General features: G+C 37.2%; 2 protein-coding genes across 2 annotated transcripts in view; both read right to left on the reverse strand.

Moving 5' to 3' along the window:
* LOC136040195 (UPF0430 protein CG31712-like) overlaps positions 1–9,764 on the reverse strand; it is a 64,564-nt gene extending 54,800 nt beyond the window's left edge. The window contains exon 1 of the mRNA XM_065724346.1: positions 9,536–9,764. Within this exon, the coding sequence (XP_065580418.1) occupies positions 9,536–9,690 (155 nt within the window). The 5' untranslated portion in view covers positions 9,691–9,764. The remainder of the gene's footprint in view (positions 1–9,535) is intronic.
* Positions 9,765–13,536: 3,772 nt separating this feature from the next.
* LOC136040197 (angiopoietin-2-like) overlaps positions 13,537–18,703 on the reverse strand; it is a gene marked incomplete in the record, with an annotated part of 69,646 nt that continues 64,479 nt past the window's right edge. The window contains 1 exon segment of the mRNA XM_065724347.1: positions 13,537–17,709. Within this exon segment, the coding sequence (XP_065580419.1) occupies positions 17,591–17,709 (119 nt within the window).

Genomic DNA, 18,703 nt, shown 5'->3' on the forward strand with positions numbered 1-18,703 from the left:
CATTCCTGCAGCGTGATTTGATCTCTGGGTCCCGTATTACCACGCTAAGGTCAAATCCACTGAGCCACTACAGGACAGAGATAAAAATAAACAATGGAGACAGTATATGTTGGAAAAAAGCAAAGACTCATGGTGTACATATAAAAGGGCATGGAATTGCACCACTTGATCTCTATGCATAAACATAACATATGAGGGAGTCCAAATAAGTCCTGGAAGCATATTAATAGAAACAAGGCTGATTCCTCAACTGATTTGTGCATTTTTGATGACCCAGCTACTAGCGAATCAATAAGTATGATCAGAAAAAAGCCTGATGTGTTTAATCAAGTGTTTTTGTCAGTTTTTGTTAATCTGAATGAGTTTCAAGTGTGCAATTCACCCCATTTTAGCAAATTTGTTCCAGCAGATAAACTGTCTGTTGAGACTGTGATTACCCTTTGTTTGCAGAAGATACCTGCTCTGAGTGGTCAGAATTAACCTGTGGATGCCCCCAAGGAACAAAATTAGCTGCTCTTTTATTTCTTGCCGTTATCAACCCTACCCTTGCAGAATTAGAAGAGCGTTTCAAGTTGTTGATGACTTATCTGCACTTCTCAAATATATAGTCGAAAATGCAGTAATAAAGCAGCAGTCTGGCGTGACTTTCTTCACAGACTTCATCAACCAGTGTAAGTCAAATAGTCTACAAGTGAATGAACAGAAATCAAAAGTTTTACAATTTAACCCACTCAAGCAAGATATCACTATCCCAGATGCTCTGTTTCCAATTGTTTCCTCTGCAACAATCCTAGGTGTAACATTTACAAGTGACTGCTCGTTTAAGCTGCATGTAGACAATATTGTGCACAAGGGTCACTATTTAATCCAGAGTTTAACAAGTATGCACAGGTTAGGCTTCTCTGATTGTCAGCTCCTGCTGGCGTATACAACCTACATCAGGCCTTTCCTTGAGTATTGCTGTTCTGTTTGGGGTCCCCAAACTCAGAACATAGCAGATGAACTAGAACATGTCCAAAAACGCACTACTAGAATAAAACTTGGACCCAGTTCCAGCAGCTACAAAAGTGCCCTTGATCTCTTGAATTTGCCCACCTTATTTGATTGAAGACATGAGCTAATAATGAAATTTGGGAAATAATTATTAACAAACGAGAAGCACCAATCCATACTTCCACCATCTGCATCAATCCGCAGACATACTAGGCATTACAACAAACTAGAACCATTCAAGTGCAGTACGAACAGATTTGCAAACTCCTTTGTACCATATTTTGTAAGAACATTTAACAAGTGTTAATTGTAATTTTGTGATTGTAAAACTAGTGTAATTTAGCATTCATTTTTGAGTGCTATGATAGCTATTTAAATAAACAAATATGAATTTCTTTGGAGCAGGTTTTAAAAATTCTCCAAGACCTTTCTGTCAATAAAGCTCTAAATAATTAAGGTATTTCTAAAGCCTTTCTTAAGAAGACAGTCATGTGTCTACCTGAATTTCTTGCAGTTTTGTCAAACCATTGTCAATTGAGTGGTAAATCAACCTTAGTACAGAAAAAAAGATAGCTGTAAAGCCACTCTATAAAGGAAGATATAAGTCCCAATTTGCGAATTATTGTCCAATTTCAAACACCTAAATTGTTTTGATAGTTCTTAAAATTGTATAATGGATACAGGATTAGTTCAAGCAAAATAAATTATGGAATCTGTCACAGCATGGTTTCAGAAAAAAAAGGTCATGCAACATGCAGTTGCTAGAAGTTATAAAAGATTTATAAAATTTGGCAGATTTTGGAGTGAGGTTTGATTGCTTGTACATTGATTTCAGTAAAGTGTTTGACAAAGTTCCAGTTAGTTTGTTGCTTGAAAAATGTGAAAAGTATGAGCTAGGCAGTAGAATTTTAGCATGCATTACAGATTACTTAACAGGCCATTCCCAGTAAGTTATGATTGGTAGTGCACTTTCAAGTGGGAGCCTTATTTTGAGTTGTGTGCCACAAGGCAGTTGTTTGGGCACAGTGTTATTTTGTTTGTTTGTCAATTATATGCTTGAAGTAATTCATCACTCCACTGTCAAACTCTTTGTGGATGATGTAAAGCTGTATAAAGGTGTCACCTCCCTGGTAGATATTACCCCTATTCAAGAGAATCTGAATGCCCTAAATGATTGGTGTAAATTTAACTCTATGTTTTTAAACTATCAAAAATGTTTTGTATGTTATTACTTTTTGGAATTTTCTTGATTGTTATTACTTATTGTTATTTTTGTTATTGTTATTATTATTGTTACTTATTGTTTATTATTACGTGATTATTTGGAATTACTTATTGTTATTTTCTTGATGATACACCTGTTTCATATGCAGGTTCAGTAAGAGATTTAGGTATTCACTTGATAACCAGTTGAAGTTTAACAAGCATGTGTCAATAATTTTGCAAAATGCTGAATATAGTCTGCTTTGAATTAAGAGAAGTTACAGGAAATTTAACCTTCAAGCTTCATGATGCTATAAAGAAAATAATATATAATAATAATAATAAATAATAATAATAATAATAATAAACAATAATAAAAAAATGCCTGGTAGTAGAATATTGTTCCTGTATGGCATCTGACATGGAAACATGATGTTCAACATAGGGCATCAAAGTTTGTGTCATATTTGACTGCAATGTCAAACATGACCAATGCAATCAAAAGATTGCATTGACTGCAATGTTTGAGACTTCCTGCTGTTTTAACAGGACAGGATAGACCTGATCAATATGTTCCATATTATGAAGTATGTTGACAATGTGAACTGGGCTGATTCCATCAATCCCAGTCTCAAGCCAGTCTTCAATCATTACTCAGTCACTCCACAAAACTTGTATAAACTTTGTCAGCTGCAAGTGCACAAGGAAAAAGGTCAAGGCAGCTGTATTAACTGGGCAACAAATCTTTGGAATAGTTTACCTAATACCATAGTTTCTTTGCAAATGCTACAAACATTTAAGAGTGCTCTTGTTGAAATTGAGTTCTATGAAGAACAGTTTCTGCAATATAGTTAGTTGTATAGTTGTTTTACTGAAGAATATTTTTTGTTTTCCAGTGTTACTGTTGAGCTGTCATTTCTTGTATTTGTACTGTGACAAGCCTTTGACTTTATCATGTGTTGAATAAAATAATAATAATATGATGTTTCTATGAATTACTGCATTGAAAAAAAAACATCTTAGGAAGTCAAACTTACCTCAAGTCTAGGGTAAATTCAATATCCCTAAGTAAACTAATACAATTATTTTAAGACCCTTGTTCATAGTTTTATATGCTATAGAAGAACATCAGTTTTCTGTTTACTATGGGGTAACTCAAACAGCATTGGTTTTACCTGTGTATACAAAAGGTCTCTGAAAAACACTACTTTTCAAATTTGTTATTGTGAATATGAAAAAGGTAATAACAAACTTCAAATAACAGGGGAAAATGTAGTTTTAATATCCAAGAAAGAAATGTATTTTGTTAATTTTTAATTAAAAAAAGAAAAAGTAATTTCAGTTAGTATCAGAGAGAGTTGAGAAAACCAACTTTTGGTCACTTGCTGGCCCTAGTGTGAAGCCCTAGCTTCTTGTACAGGCTGGTGATGTGTTGAATTTGGAATGATGGTAGAGTAAAGTGTGAACTTTATCAAGCTTTGGCAGTATTCAAAGTCAGCTGCTATTCTGTATAATACAGTGACATACAGCAAACAATGTAGAAGTTCTGATGTATCTGTTGTTGCTCCTGGGCACCTGTGGTTTTCAGCATCCTGTATCCTGGTGGGATTATAGAAGGGGAAGTATGAGTTAGGCAGTAGAACTTTGATGTGGATTACAGATTACTTAAGAGATTGTTCCCAGCAAGTTATAGTTGTTATTGCACTTTCAAGTGAGCCCAATTTTGAGTGGTGTGCCACAAGGCAGTTGGGTAAAATTCTAGCTGAGTGACTTCTTGCTATCTCAGAAAGGGGTAAGGTTAGGAAAACAAAACTTTCAGAGATGGATCTACAAACTAAAGTATATCCCAGGAAGGTATTTTAAAGTACCCACCTCCACTTCTTCTCCCTCTACAGAACCCCAAAATTTGCCTACAAAACAGGTCTATACCTATTAAATTTTGACAAAACAAAATTTTACGTTAATTTTCGGTTACCAGTTGCTTTTTCTCTACCTTTAGTTCTGAAAATACAATTCCTGTTATTTGAGTAGAATTCTGAGCCATTCAAAATTTAGGAAATGCAGCCTATTTGCATATCTTTAAGACCTTATAAATTGGGATTGAGCAAAGTTTTGAAGCTAAAAACAATTTTGTTGTACTTCATTCAAGCAGAAGATCTATTTTGCAAGATTTCACTTTTATAACACACATATTTTTGAAGGTCATTGTAACATCCTCCTGCTTACTATGTTGTGCATGTGCTTTAGCTTATGTTTTGCTATGCTACGCTTGTGCTTATATTATGCTTTACTTTGCAGATTGTTGTAACCTGGGTTTCTAATATACTGCTTAACAATTGACAAGACGGAAATTTGTACATGGTGTCAGAAAAATGGAATCCACTGTCCCATACCCTGAACTTAATTGGGAAGCAGACAACCTCAAAGAAGCTTGGAATAGATTCAAAAGCCATGCAACACTCATGTTTGCAGGCCCCTTGAGTGGAAAGACAGAGACTGTTCAATGTGCATTTTTACTAATATGGCTTGGTGAGAAAGGATGGGACATCTTCAGCACCTGGTCTCTCACCAAGGCTGAAAAAAACCGTATTGCAGTGTATATGCAAAAGTTCGATGAATACTTTAGTCCATCTGCAAATCCAATCTTCTCACGTTATGTTTTCCACAAACAGGATCAGAACGACATTGAAACTGTGGAACAGTATGTGACAGATCTAAAACTTTTGGTTTGTGATTGTGAGTACAGTGCTGCAATCCATGATGAAATGGTATGAGATAGACTTATCTGTGGAGTTAAGTCACCAAAGATACGTGAAAAACTACTGCAGATGGGACCAACACTAACTCTTCCCCAAGCAATCACTACTGCTCGAGCCCACACAGAAACCCAGGCACAACTAAAGTTGATGTCAACAGCAGCAACATCCAACCACAAAATACAAATCAAGCAGGAAATCGATTTCGTCCAGTATAACAAACAATCCAAAGGACCTGCCAGACCCAACATAGCGAGAAGACAAGATTGCTATTTGTGTGGTGGGGATTATTCACCCATGCACAAATGTCCCACAAAAGGGAAAATTTGCAGCAAGTGCAACAAAATGAACCATTTCACAAAAGTATGAAGAAGTGGAAAGAAATCTATCAACGCAATCGAGTCAAACAGAGCAGACCCAAATGATGTAAGGTGCAGTGATGATGAACTCTTTATTCACAAGGTGTCAATAGAAAATGCAGATGACCAACCCTACTCAGTCCTACGCATCAAACAACAAATCAGCATCAGATTCAAGGTAGATACTGGGGCTCAAGCCAACATCCTCACAAAATCTCTACTGAACAACATCAAGCCTAGCCCACAGATCCACCCTACCCGCCAAATCCTTACCAGTTTCTGTGGACAGAAGATCCCAGTACTTGGTACTTGCCAGCTCTTTTGCTCCCACAACAATGGTAACAGTGAGCTGCTTACCTTTTTCATAGTAGAAGAAGCACCCACACCAATCTTGGGATTTGTTGCTAGTTGTAAGTTGCAGCTGATAAAATGCATCTTTACTCTCAACAAGTCATCAGACGACCTGTTTACTGAATTTGCAGATCTCTTTGATTGAATTGGGAAATTGAGAGGTGAATGCAAGATTGTTCTGAAAGAAGGAGCACAACCAACAATCCAACCAACGAAACGCATCCCTGTTGCAGTCCTACCAAGGTTCAAGGAAGAACTAGAGCATATGGAATGCCTAGGTGTCATCGAAAAGGTCACTCACCCTACAGACTGAGTTAATTCTGTTGTTATTGTCGAGAAACTAGACAAGTCACTTCGGATCTGTATTGACCCGCATGACCTGAATAAAGCTATAAAAAGGCCACACCATCCTATGCCAACCTTTGATGAGGCTATTCAAAAGCATGAAGGAGCAAAATTCTTCACAAAACTTGATGCAAGGCATGGGTACTGGTCTCTAGTCCTTGATGAAGAATCATCAGAGCTCACAACATTTGCAACACCATTTGGGAGATTTAAATTCAGGAGGATGCCCTTTGGCCTGATTTCCACTCAAGATGAATTCCAGAGGCGAATGGAAGAAGCATTTGAGGGGGTACCCGGATTCTCAGTCATAGTTGACGATATCATAATTTCAGGAAAATCTGAGACTGAACATGATGTGAACAAACAAGCCGCACTCACCAGAGCCAGAGAACAGACCATAAAATTGAATAAAGCAAAATGCATACTCAAGTCCGAATCAATACCTTACTTTGGTCATGTGATCTCTAAGGATGGCATCCATCCTGATCTGAACAAAGTTAACGCACTGAAGGAAATGCCCCGACCACGCAACCGCGAGGAACTTCAGACACTATTAGGGATGCTAAATTACCTGTCCTGTTACATCCCAAATCTATCATCCCAGAATGAACCACTACGAACTCTATCAAAGCAGCATAAGTTCATATGGGAAGAAGTACATGACAACGCGTTCAATACCATTAAAAAATCAATATGTAGCACCATATCCCCTTTTAATCCCTCAGTTGGTAACCTAGAGCTACAAGTTGATGCTTCCAAATCAGGCCTTGGAGCAGTCCTTATTCAGAACAAGAACATCATTTCGTTTTCCTCCCGCTCATTGAATACAACAGAGCAGAAATACTCTCAGATCGAAAAGGAACTTTACGCCATCGTTTTTGGAATTCGTCACTTCCATCAGTACCTGTATGGCCATAGCTTTGTTGTAGTCACTGACCACAAACCACTTGAAACACTTATTAATTGACCAATGCAAAAATCATCTCCTCATCTCCAAAGAATGTTGCTCCAGATTCAGCCATATGATCTTACAGTCATTTTCTGGCCTGGTAAAGAGATCCCAGTCTCAGACACACTGTCCCGCCTATACCTTCAAAGCCAAGATGAAAGTCTACAAAAAGAAATTGAATCATATATCCACTCCGTCATGAGCCTCACTCCCATCAGTCCGGCAAGGCTATTGCAATTGAAGAAAGAAACACTCTTAGACCCTATCCTAGCATGTCTTGCACACACAATCAAATCAGGATGGCCATCAACAAAAGCTCAAACACCTTCCCTCATCGCACAATACTTCAGTTCCAAGCATGAACTCACTGTGATTGATGGAATCATTCTAAAAGGAGATTGCTTAGTAATCCCCAAAATCCTCCACCCTGATATCTTGCACAGCATGCATGCTTCCCATCTAGGTATTGAAAAAACGAAGCAAAGAGCTAGAACAATCGTTTATTGGCCAGGGATGACTGAAAGTATCGAAGAATATATCAGACGTTGCCCAGCATGCCAAGCATACCAAAGGAACAACCAGAAAGAATCTCTCAAGCCTCATGGTACACCTAACCACCCATGGGAACATGTTGGAATAGACATGTTCTATCTGGAAGGAAGTCACTTCCTTGTTACGGTTGACTATTACAGTCGATTTTTTGAAGTTGACCGAATAGGGACAGCTGCCTCATCCCATCAAGTCATATCCCATCTAAAAGACCATTTTGCAAGGCATGGGATCCCTCGCATCATTACTTCAGACAATGGTCCACATTTCAACTCCCTTATATTTCAAGACTTTACCAACAGGTGGTCCATTGAGCACAGAACGTCGAGTCCCTATCATGCCCAGTCAAACGGATTGGCAGAGAAAGCCATTGGGATAGCAAAAAACATGATAAAGAAGACCCAATTTTGCAGAAGCAAAATGAGCAATGCCCTTCTTGAGTACAGAAATACCCCAGTAGACGGAATGGCGTCTCCTGCCCAGCTATTAATGAGTAGGAACTTGCAATCAACAATACCCTGTACCCTTGAGCATCTCACTCCCAAAATAGTTCCCAAATCTGAATTTGTTGAAAGTCGCCTGGAGTGCCAACTAAGGCAGCAAAAGTACTACAATCATCACTCAAAGGACCTTCAAGAACTGAAATAAGGGCAATCTGTGGAAGCACAGATCCAAGGAAAATCTTGGGAACCAGCTGTTGTGTTGCACAAACATGAACTGCCAAGATCGTACATCATGCAAACTCAAGATATGAAAGCATATCATTGAAACCAAAAATACCTGAGAATGTCCCCAGATGACACAGATCTAGAACAATATCAGCATACCAACTAAAATGGGGTACCGCAGTTGAGCTCCACATCATCTCCAAGCGCATACTCAACCCCGTCAAAAAGCCCACCCCCAACTGTCCTTATTCAAGCCCAAAAGTCAGTAGCCAAATTCAGGACGCCACCACCCACCATGACACATCTTGGGAGAATAATCAAACCTCCAAAAAGGCTTAATTTATAAGTTGTTGTTGTTTTTTTTTTCTTTTTGTTTTTTTCCTTTCTTTTCCCTTTTTGGGGAAGAAAGGGTGGATACACATAAATGGAAGATTTTGGTTAAGTTTTGTTGTCATGTTAAAGTGTCCAGAAGAAAGGAGATGTAACATCCTCCTGCTTAATATGTTGTGCATGTGCTTTAGCTTATGTTTTGCTATGCTATGCTTGTGCTTATATTATGCTTTACTTTGCAGATTGTTGTAACCTGGGTTTCTAATATGCTGCTTAACAATTGACAAGACGGAAATTTCTACAGTCCATCAGAGGTCAGGACCCTCTAGAGGGAGAAGGAGTGGTGTTAGGTACTTCAAAATACCTTCCCAGGACATAGGCTACTTAAAACTGTAGACCAATTCCTGAAAGTTTCATTTTCCTAACCAAACCACTTTCTGAGATAGCAAGAAGTCAATAAACTAGAATTTTACTGTATATTTAATGTAGTGTTGTTTTGTTTGTTTGTCAATGATTTGCTTGAAGTAATTCATCATTCCACTGTCAAACTGTTAGTGGATGATGTAAAACTGTATAAAAGTGTCACCTCCCTAGCAGACATCACCCTTATTTAAGAGGATCTGAATGCCCTAAATGATTAGCATAAATTGAACTCCATGTTTGTAAACTATCAAAATTGTTTTACAGTGAATTTCTTAACAAATATATGCTATTATATAGACATTTGTTTGTGTATGGTTTATTTAAAGTTGCATAATATTCATGGAACATTCCAGCACTTAAACAAATATTCTGATTCTATGCTTGGCTATTAAAAATTTATTTTACTTTCCAAGATAGCCTTACTGTGCAAATATATACCCAGAATTGCATCCTGAATTTAAATATAATAAATCACAAATGAATTTTATGCCCATATCAGCCCTATGGTGGATGTCCTAACCTAGCCCATCATATAAATTTTTCCATAATCTTACTGAGCTTAAAAGCGATTAAAACACTAGTATTCTGCCATTTTACTCAACCACATACCTGTCATGAGTTCTGCTTTTTTTGTGTCTTCTTGAACTTGGTGACCTAGCGTCCATGTCATATTTGCTTTCCCCCTTTGATCTTTTATGATCCTTAGACTTTTTATGATGTCTAGCTATTGAAGCAGACCTGCTTCGGCTCCTACTTCTGCCCATTTCCAAACTTCAATCGGATTTATAGCTATTTTATTTAGCTTGGGTTTGATTAATCTTTTCTTTCATTGATTTTCAGTGTTGACAGACTAAAAAAAAATTTTTTACGCGATGTGTCTCTCTAAAAAAAGAGGAAATTGAGCAAAATCAGATATTACGGTGTTATGACTAGACCAGAGAGGATTATAAGCAAAACTGTTCCTAGGGTAGAAGGGGAAACTGGCTCACTTGTTGAATTTCAGTCCGATTTATAGTTATTTTTATTTAACTTAAATATTGTTTCTCTAATTTTTATTCAATATTAGTGTTGACATGACAAAATTATTTAACAAAGTCTGTCTGTCTAAACAAGAGAAAATGTAGATCATAAGCACAAGCTGAGGAGGCAAAAGGCGCCTGTGGTGTAACCATATAGCAACCACTGGATATAGACAAGTTTATTTCTGTTGAAAATCTTTGCCCAGCTATGGGTATAATTGTGTTATACTGCAGGATTTCCCCATAGAAGGATCTTCTACAGTAGAGTTAAATGTCCAGACACGGAAAACAGTCTAGAAACTGGACGGAGAGGTGTGAGTTACCTTGGTCGATAATTCAGCCAAGAAACGTTTTCCTCAAAAATATGAATTATGACCATACACTTTAAGGATTAAAGCGCAACTTCCTTTAAAGTAATCTACAACAATGGTTTCGATGATACTAATTCGCGACCATGCACGCGAGAACACATAATCATTATAAGCCAAGGACGACTGTCCAGCTAGATGATATTGTACTATTTATGGCAAATTTATTCAACCTGTGTACACTTGAACTCTTGTTAAACCTAAAACATTTTATACTTCATTGAAATAAATTAAAAAATAATGAATCAAATAGTAAATTAATCCTGTTGTCATAATGTAACGACAATGTTCACTAAAAGGGAATTGGTTTCATCTTTTTTCCAGTCAAAGTCACAGATTAACTTTTTCAGGGTTCTGCTCCAAGCGGAGAGGATTGTGATCGATTGTACTTTCAATTATAGAGTGTCACTAACTTGATGCCCAGTCATTATGGGTGGCTTCAACGCAGTGATGGCCAGCAACCATGCCTTTCAGATAAATTTCATGGGTCGATATGGACAACTGAATGCAATGAGAGAGTGAGAATGAACTCTCTATCACCATACCATCTTAAAGCAGAAATAGTATCAAAAGATTACATAGCCGTCACCTGACTCAGTGTCTAAAAACATCATTGACTGTGATATACAGAACTGGACGATTGATTTTATCAGTATCAGACACTGTTTAGAGTAAACTTTGACTCGGACACAAGCTTTTGATGTTTAAACTCACGCTAGGGTTTAAGTAATCATCCCGATCATCCCCCGTCCCAAGTATATCCACTCCACTTATAACTCCAGAAGAGATTGAGTCGTTGGCAGAATATGCACCTCCGCAACACCAGAGACCCCAAACAACATTCTTCATTCTTGGTAAAAAGGCCAATGATACAAAAAAACGAGATCACAGAAGATATTATACGGTAAGGCAACCAGAAATAACCTTACAACAGCAATTCTGACCAAAACAGCCGTAATACCTACAAACATCTCAAAAGAAAAGTTGAGCAGTAAGCAAGGAAGTCAACCCGACACCATATCAGCTACGGATAGGGAAATCTGGGCAATTGACAGGCACTCTTCAAAATAATAAGAAAATTAACGATCACAAGAGATTCTCCAGCATTCATAAGTCTGGGCAAATATTTTTGGTTCAAATTATGTTGTTGGCAACGATGGTATACCAGTGGTTGCCAATGATTCATATCAGCCAATAGGTCTACTGAATTTGTCCCACGACTGTAGTGTAAGGCAGAACAGTTCTAATCCACAAAAAGGCTCGAAGAAACAATGTGTAAATTACCGGCCCTTTAGTCTGACAAGTCATCAAACCACAATCCTAACTAAAATCCTCCTCCATAGAATCTAACCAATCACCACTCCTGTTATTGGTAATTTATCAAGGTTGCTTTGGACTAAGACGAGAACCACTAATCTAATTTTTACGGTGCACCAGCTTATGGATCGAAACATCGATTTAGAGGAAAACACTGGGGTCTATTTAAAAACAATATGACCCAGATGAAGTCGCAATGATTAAGGACATTGTTGTCCTTGGTATAAACTTTATACCAAGAGAGTATCAATCAAGAGTCCCATTATTATTAATGTACGTAAGCAGTGATATTAAAGACACAACTAAATACTAGTTAAAGTTATAAGAGGAACAAATGCAAAACAAAGTCGGAACAATTTTGTGTTTAGTCCATAAAGGGAATCTTTGGACAAGATTATGTATTTTCAAGCTACTATCTCTACTCATTGCTCATTTCTAAGGCTTAGAAGATTCTTTATGATGAAAACAGCTCCTTATCAATCTAAACTTTTTGGAACTTTTACTTTTGTTTTGACTCCTGGTTCTCTTTTTCTTTGACTGTAGCTTTTGAAAACACAATTCCCACGAGCTCAACTGCAGCTGCAGCTGGAGCTGCAACTGCAGTACAGCTCTTTCCCTAAAATGTTGGTATAGCCCTACGCTATGTCCGAAAGTTTTGCTTATTTTGTTGTTTTGAATCGACTTTATGAAGTAAATGTTTATGATTTGATGAATAGGCAGAAAAAATAAGGCGAACTACCAAAATCGGCCAATTTTTCTATATAGCCGATATGTTCATCTATATGGTTATAATGTCCAAACAAGTTTTATTCTATTCTTTCAAATCCCTCAAATATACAGAAAGTTGAAAGCTAGATAAGCTTTCCAAAGCACCAGTTGGCAATACTGCACTGAGAACATTATAAATAAATAAACGAAAAGTTAAATAATCGTGACTATCTATCTACAGGAGCCGTTCTAACCGAGTAATTAACACTCCAGACTTGAAACCTTGAGGTTAGGGGTTCGAGTCCTGGTGACGATGTTTATTTGGCTTGGAACGGGGGTCAATAGTGACTTTGTAAGCTTAGTCAAAGTCGACTCACCTCTAAATGGGTATCTAGAGAAATCTGGGGGAAAACGCAGGAAACGTTGAATTTTTTGTCCCCAACCACGCATTCAGCTGGAACAGGAAATCAGTGATCGGAGAACTGAATGAGGAGATCGGTATCGGCACAACGCAGACCATTGGTCAGCACGCGAAAAATGTTAGCCTTTTTATTTACTAGAGGCTCATCTAGGGTGTTCAGCACCCGGGGAAGTGTTGGTTTTTGGCTCCCTCCCCTACCACAATATAATTAGATCACAGTATTAACAAGAAAAAATTCAATTTAGCGCCCCCTCAGAGGCTGTGCCCGGGGACAGCCGATCCCCTAGCCGCGCCATTGCTATTTACTTCTCAATAAGGCATGAATACTTTTCTAACTTTAAGAAAAAAAGGATTTATATTTTTAAACGTAATTTGAAAGCCGATCTAACCATTTTATCCAGTTTCAGTCATGTCTTAATTTTAAATAAATTCTTTCCCAAGGTTTGTAAAACAAATTGTTTTACAAAACTTTTTAAACACTTGTTAGAAAGAAAAAGAATATAAATGTCACGACTCGCAAGGGGTCATGTGAAAAGTTGTGTCAAAACGGTAATCACTCGTTTAACCTCAGAACGTTCATATAAACTGGGTTGGTCCCATTTCCTTAAAGCTAGTCGGTTCCGAAATACACGAGAGTCTCGGGGTTCTGGAAAATGCTTTATATTCACATTGCTTGAATAAATCGTCACAAATTAGCAGCTTTGATACAGCTCCTGAAACCCCAAACGTTTTTGTACTCTCCTACTTTGTTTATAACAACATAATAAAAGCATTACATGAATTAAAACGTAGGTTTATTACCAATATACTTACAAAAACACGTAATCAACAATTCAAACAAACACAGAACTTGCATCAGTGAAATATCACCCGTATATAACGCTATTTTTCCATCACATTAAATACTATTTACATACAAGGCTGTATCCCGAGTGTGGCCAGCGGGTAGGGGGCTTGCCCCCCCCCGGGATATTTTTTTTGGCTCGTAAAAGCATATCAAATGCACATAAACAGTTTTTTCATAAGTTTTTCAAAGTCTTTTTTATACCCACCCCCTCCCCCAAATATACCCCCCAGAAAAAAAAATCGTGGATACGGCCCTGTTTACACACATCACAAACAATCAGTTTTAACTGTCTTTGGTAAATATATGTTAACGCTCTTTGGCGAATATTGCAATTTCAAATCAGGTCCTATGTTGGATGTAAAGTATCTGAATTCTGATAGAAAAGTGCATGAATTAAATTTGTCTTCCCTGCAATTAATCCTCGGTTGTTTATTTCAAAATCTTTATTCCTTAATACTTCATTCCGAAGAAAATGGGTAACGTAAAAAAAAGTAGGAACTGGCCCTAGTATCGACAAAAAAAAAACAAGTGACGCCATCTAGCAATAGGTGACACTTTGCATTTCTTCAGTGTAATAATAAGAATGATTAATTTAATTAGTGTAATTAGTGAAAATAGAGCTTTAGTGAATATCTGATCTCAATTCCTCATAGAAAAACGGTTACAGAGCTTGAAAAAATGCCAAGTATCGCATACGCTGGATACCGTTGATAGTTCTTTTCTGTCTATACTAGGGCCAGTTCCTAATCTTATAAGCTACCCCTACTCTTTGACTTCACTTTATGAGCCTTCAGATTTCGATCCTATATACAGATAAAGCGTTAATACCTATAACTTTATATAATTATTATATCTTATATTCACTTATTATATCTGCTATTAAAATTGTTGTTATCAAGTGAAGACTTAACATCTGCATCAATTTCACTTAACTTCACTAAACTGAAGGCTAATCATAATAGCCTGCTAAAGAGCTGCTTGAAAATTTTCCAAAAATTTTACGTTTGATTTTATAATACATATTCTTTTTAAGTTTACAGATGTCAAAACAACGCATCTACAAATGCCAAATACAGATGCATATTTTGCAAATGCAGAGAATCTCCCAGGGAGGAAGATATTCAAATCTCTATTCCCACAAATTTATATCTTCACTATGTTTCATACATATTCATAAATTTTTTTATAATTTGTCTTTTTATACTTTTATTTTAAAAACTAAGTCATTTAAATTAAAAAGGGTGGAGAGGTGATTTTAGATATCGAGGAAATTATTAAAGCGGATAGCTTTATTTACCTGGGTAGTATTATGAATAAAGATGGTGAATCCATAAAGAATAAAAAGTAAAATAGCCTTGACCCAGGGTTTTTTTGTAGTTAAAGGGTTTGAAAGTCTGTGAACTAAGTTTTAAAGGTCTGAAGTCTAAGGTTTGAAGGTCTTTGAAGTAAGTTTAGATTACTAAATGTCATGGTAATGATATGAGTCAAATCAGACTCTAAAACGTGGGCGCTCCAATATGCTTAAGGAGATAATGTAAATGTTTCAGAAAACATTGCTGAAGGACTGTTCTAGTTGCTTGTTTGACTTTTTGTGTATCAAACAAAATCATGGACAAAAATAAGCCCACTTTCAAGAGCTATAATGAAAAGCAGTGGCTAGGCCACGTTTCACGGATGCAGGGGAACAAATTGCCGAATGGCTTTCTTCGGCAATCTGTTATCGGCAAGGTCATGCATCTGGGGCCAATTGAAAACCGGTTCGTTCTCAAATCCAATGGGAAGAGATCAGTAGTAAAGATTTAAAGTATACCTAAGCTTCATGAAAAGGGGGATAAGGAGTGAAGATTTGAATATATGAGAGGAGGAGGAGCGTGCACAGTTTTGTTGGCCTTAGGTGACTTGGTGCTGCAGTGAGATGTTTTTAGCTGTAGCACATAAATACTGCGCCCGTGCCATACATGAGGTGTCACATTGTAGATTTATTATCATCATTTAAGCTCTCTCTCTGCTGCAGACCAAGTTTGAAACAGCAAGGGATTGACCGTGACATTGATCATCCAAAATAAGTATTGTTGGGGGTTTAACATAACTTGATTTGGGCCATCCTACCAGAGTGGTGAGCGCGCTAGACTTGAAATCCTGAGGACTGAGGTTCGAATCCTCGTGTCGCTGGTCATTTGGTATGGAAAGGGAGCTAATGGTGTAAATCGGTAAGCTCAGCCCACTTCAAATAGGTACCTGGAGAAATCTGAAAAAAAAACATGGGAAACATCAGAGAGTTTGCCTCCAACCACCCATTGCACTCCCGGTCGAAGACATAAAACCAGGAAAATGGTACCTGCACTGCGCAGACCATGCGAAAATGCGAAAAAGGTCAGAATGCGAAAACAAAATTTAAGTTAGATAATTCCCCAGCTGAAGCGTAACTTAAATAGCCATTTTTGTGCATAATAATTTACAAGAAAATTTTTATTTCATTTGTTGTGTATTTTATTAGCTCATGTTTTTCTCCATCTGTAGTATACTTCTATATTTCACTTTTGTATTCACATTTCACTTTCTTTTCTCTCTATCCTTACAAAACCGTATAAAAGCGGTCAAGTAACCATGCTGACAGTACATACAAAATTATGTTTCATTTATCGTGTATTTTATTAGCTCACCCCCCCCCCTTCCGTCCGTAGTCATCCTTCTATATTATTTATATTTCACTTTTTCTCTCTCTCTCCTTTGAAAACCGCAGAAAAGCAGTCAGAAAACCATCTTTCTAAAGTCACAATTTTACTGCATTATAAATTAACCTTCCTTATTTAATAACGTATTATCTTATAAATTGTACCTCCCCAGTGATAAACGGGGAGCAGGTCATCCGCGGTTGTGGTGGGAGGATGTCGTAAAGAAAGAAACAAGAAATTCCTGAGAGGGTGTGCAGAAGGAGGCTTTGAATAGGTTACGATGGAGGAGGAGCGTACCTAGCTGTGCTGGCTTCAGGCAGCTTCGTGCTGCGATGAGCTTTGTACCTGCAAAATGAGGCATTAGAAAGGCCCAAAGCGCTTGTCGCAATGTTTTTGGGAAATGTGCTTTGGCCAGTCGCCAGAAAGGCATGATTTGCCAGAAGAGGCTTATAATACTGTTGAGCTAATGTGATGGACTACACATAGAAGGAGTAGCACGGAAGAAAAAGGGAGTGCTACTCTACTGAAAATGTAATTGCTCTTGCAGAAAGCGAGTGCAAAGTTAAATTGTGGCAGATTGCTCTAAATACAGAATTTCTCCACCTGCATTGTTTTACAATCGTTTTTTATAAACTGTGATTAGTAAATTAATTTTGATTTAGATTATCTGTGTTTACAGATAGAAAACGGCATGTATATCTTTGTATTTCCGCATGTAACACAGATACCTAGAGTTCCTAAAGTTTTTTTTTAATAACTCACAATGTTTATGTATTTTTCACATATAGATTTTATTACATATCGCATTTACAACATGTGATATGTTGTTTGATTCTAGACTCACATAGTATATTCAGTCCAACTTCTGTAAGGCTATTTTATTAAACACTTGAGGAGGAATCACAGAGAAACAGAGGGACCACTTATGTAAACTCTTGTGGCTCAAAAGCTTTTCGTTCTTTTACTGGCTTAGATCTTCACACAGGAGAGAAAGCAGGTGGCACATTACTTCTCGTTCTATTACTGGCTTTGAATTTCCGACAGGACGTTTTAAAAACAGTCAAGCTTAAAAAAGACAGGGCAATGTCTTCCTCCAGAAAAAGGAATAATGGGATTGCCTGATGAACACACATCAGAGATGTAAACTAATAAATTAAAACGCAGTTTATACCACGGAATCATAAGAAAGTAGTCTCTCTTTTTCTCTTTGGTTGGATGATTTAGCACTTGACCTTGATTAAATTAATTTCATATGAGAGGGCTGATGGTACTGGTTTGGAACCTATTTTCTTGATACAGTAAAGCATCGTTAGAGATTGTCAAGTTTATCCCTGTCACTCCGTTCACTCCCAAAATAACGAGGCCGAATCATCATTGAGGCTCGTTTTAATGTGTAATCCCATCCTCGCCATCGGAACCATACAATTCCTAAAAAGAAGAAAATAAGTGAGAAGTATAGACCGTAGGGTATGTACCTAGTGGTGTATCAAAAATAATTTTAGGCTAAGATTTGAAAACCTTTTTCAGGAAGGGGGGCAATCTTAAACGAAAGTAGCTCTATATTCCTTTGCTTTCACAGACATGATGAATATGGATGTAAATTTTCCCAGAGAGGGGGAGGGACGAAAAGTACTTTAAAGAGTAGTTTTTAAATAAATTAAATAGCAATATTTCTTATTTTACTCTCTGAATTGTTTCAATGTTATTGTTTTCTGGTGGGGCCCTACTGGTTGGAAAACTGAGAAATAATAATAGTTTTCGTAAATAGTTCTGCTAAGAGAGGAAAGGGCTATCCTAACACTTACACCAAAATCATTTAACTTGTGTAACCATCACATCATCATGTAGCCACCAATAACTATCAATCAACCTCTCATGTAACCATCATAACCATCGAAATACAAGATAAGGATTTGTACCAGTTTATTGCACATACTTCCAGTATATCCAAGAATATCAGATAATTATTCCGGAGAGGAGTATTCTTTATAAACCCTAACTTTCCTGCAACTTCTCTTGGATAATTAATCTTAGGAAGATAAAGAGGATACCAAACGAGAAGAAAATCAATTGGTAGACATAGGTTAAAAGACAGTGGAGTAGCTACACCTGGGCAAGAGTCATTTTATATTTCTACACTCCTGTGGTATACTTCTATCCCCATATTACGGATTTTTCATTTGAAGATTTAAAAAAAGAAGACTCACGAAAGTTAACCCCCCCTCCCTTGCACGGAAGACGATACGCTATTTAAAGTGATCGGAAGGTTTTATGGCCACTGGCTTTTTGAGTCAGGTTTGATCTTGCGCATTTTAAGTAATTTTCCACCAATATTTTTGAAAGCAAAGGATAAGTATTGTCTCAAATAAGGCAATAACCAATGTATGCACTGCTTTTTTATGGAGAGAGAGAGAGAGAGAGA

The sequence above is a fragment of the Artemia franciscana genome, chromosome 20 (genome assembly GCF_032884065.1).
Source record: "Artemia franciscana chromosome 20, ASM3288406v1, whole genome shotgun sequence".
Classification (NCBI taxonomy): Eukaryota; Metazoa; Arthropoda; class Branchiopoda; order Anostraca; family Artemiidae; genus Artemia; species Artemia franciscana.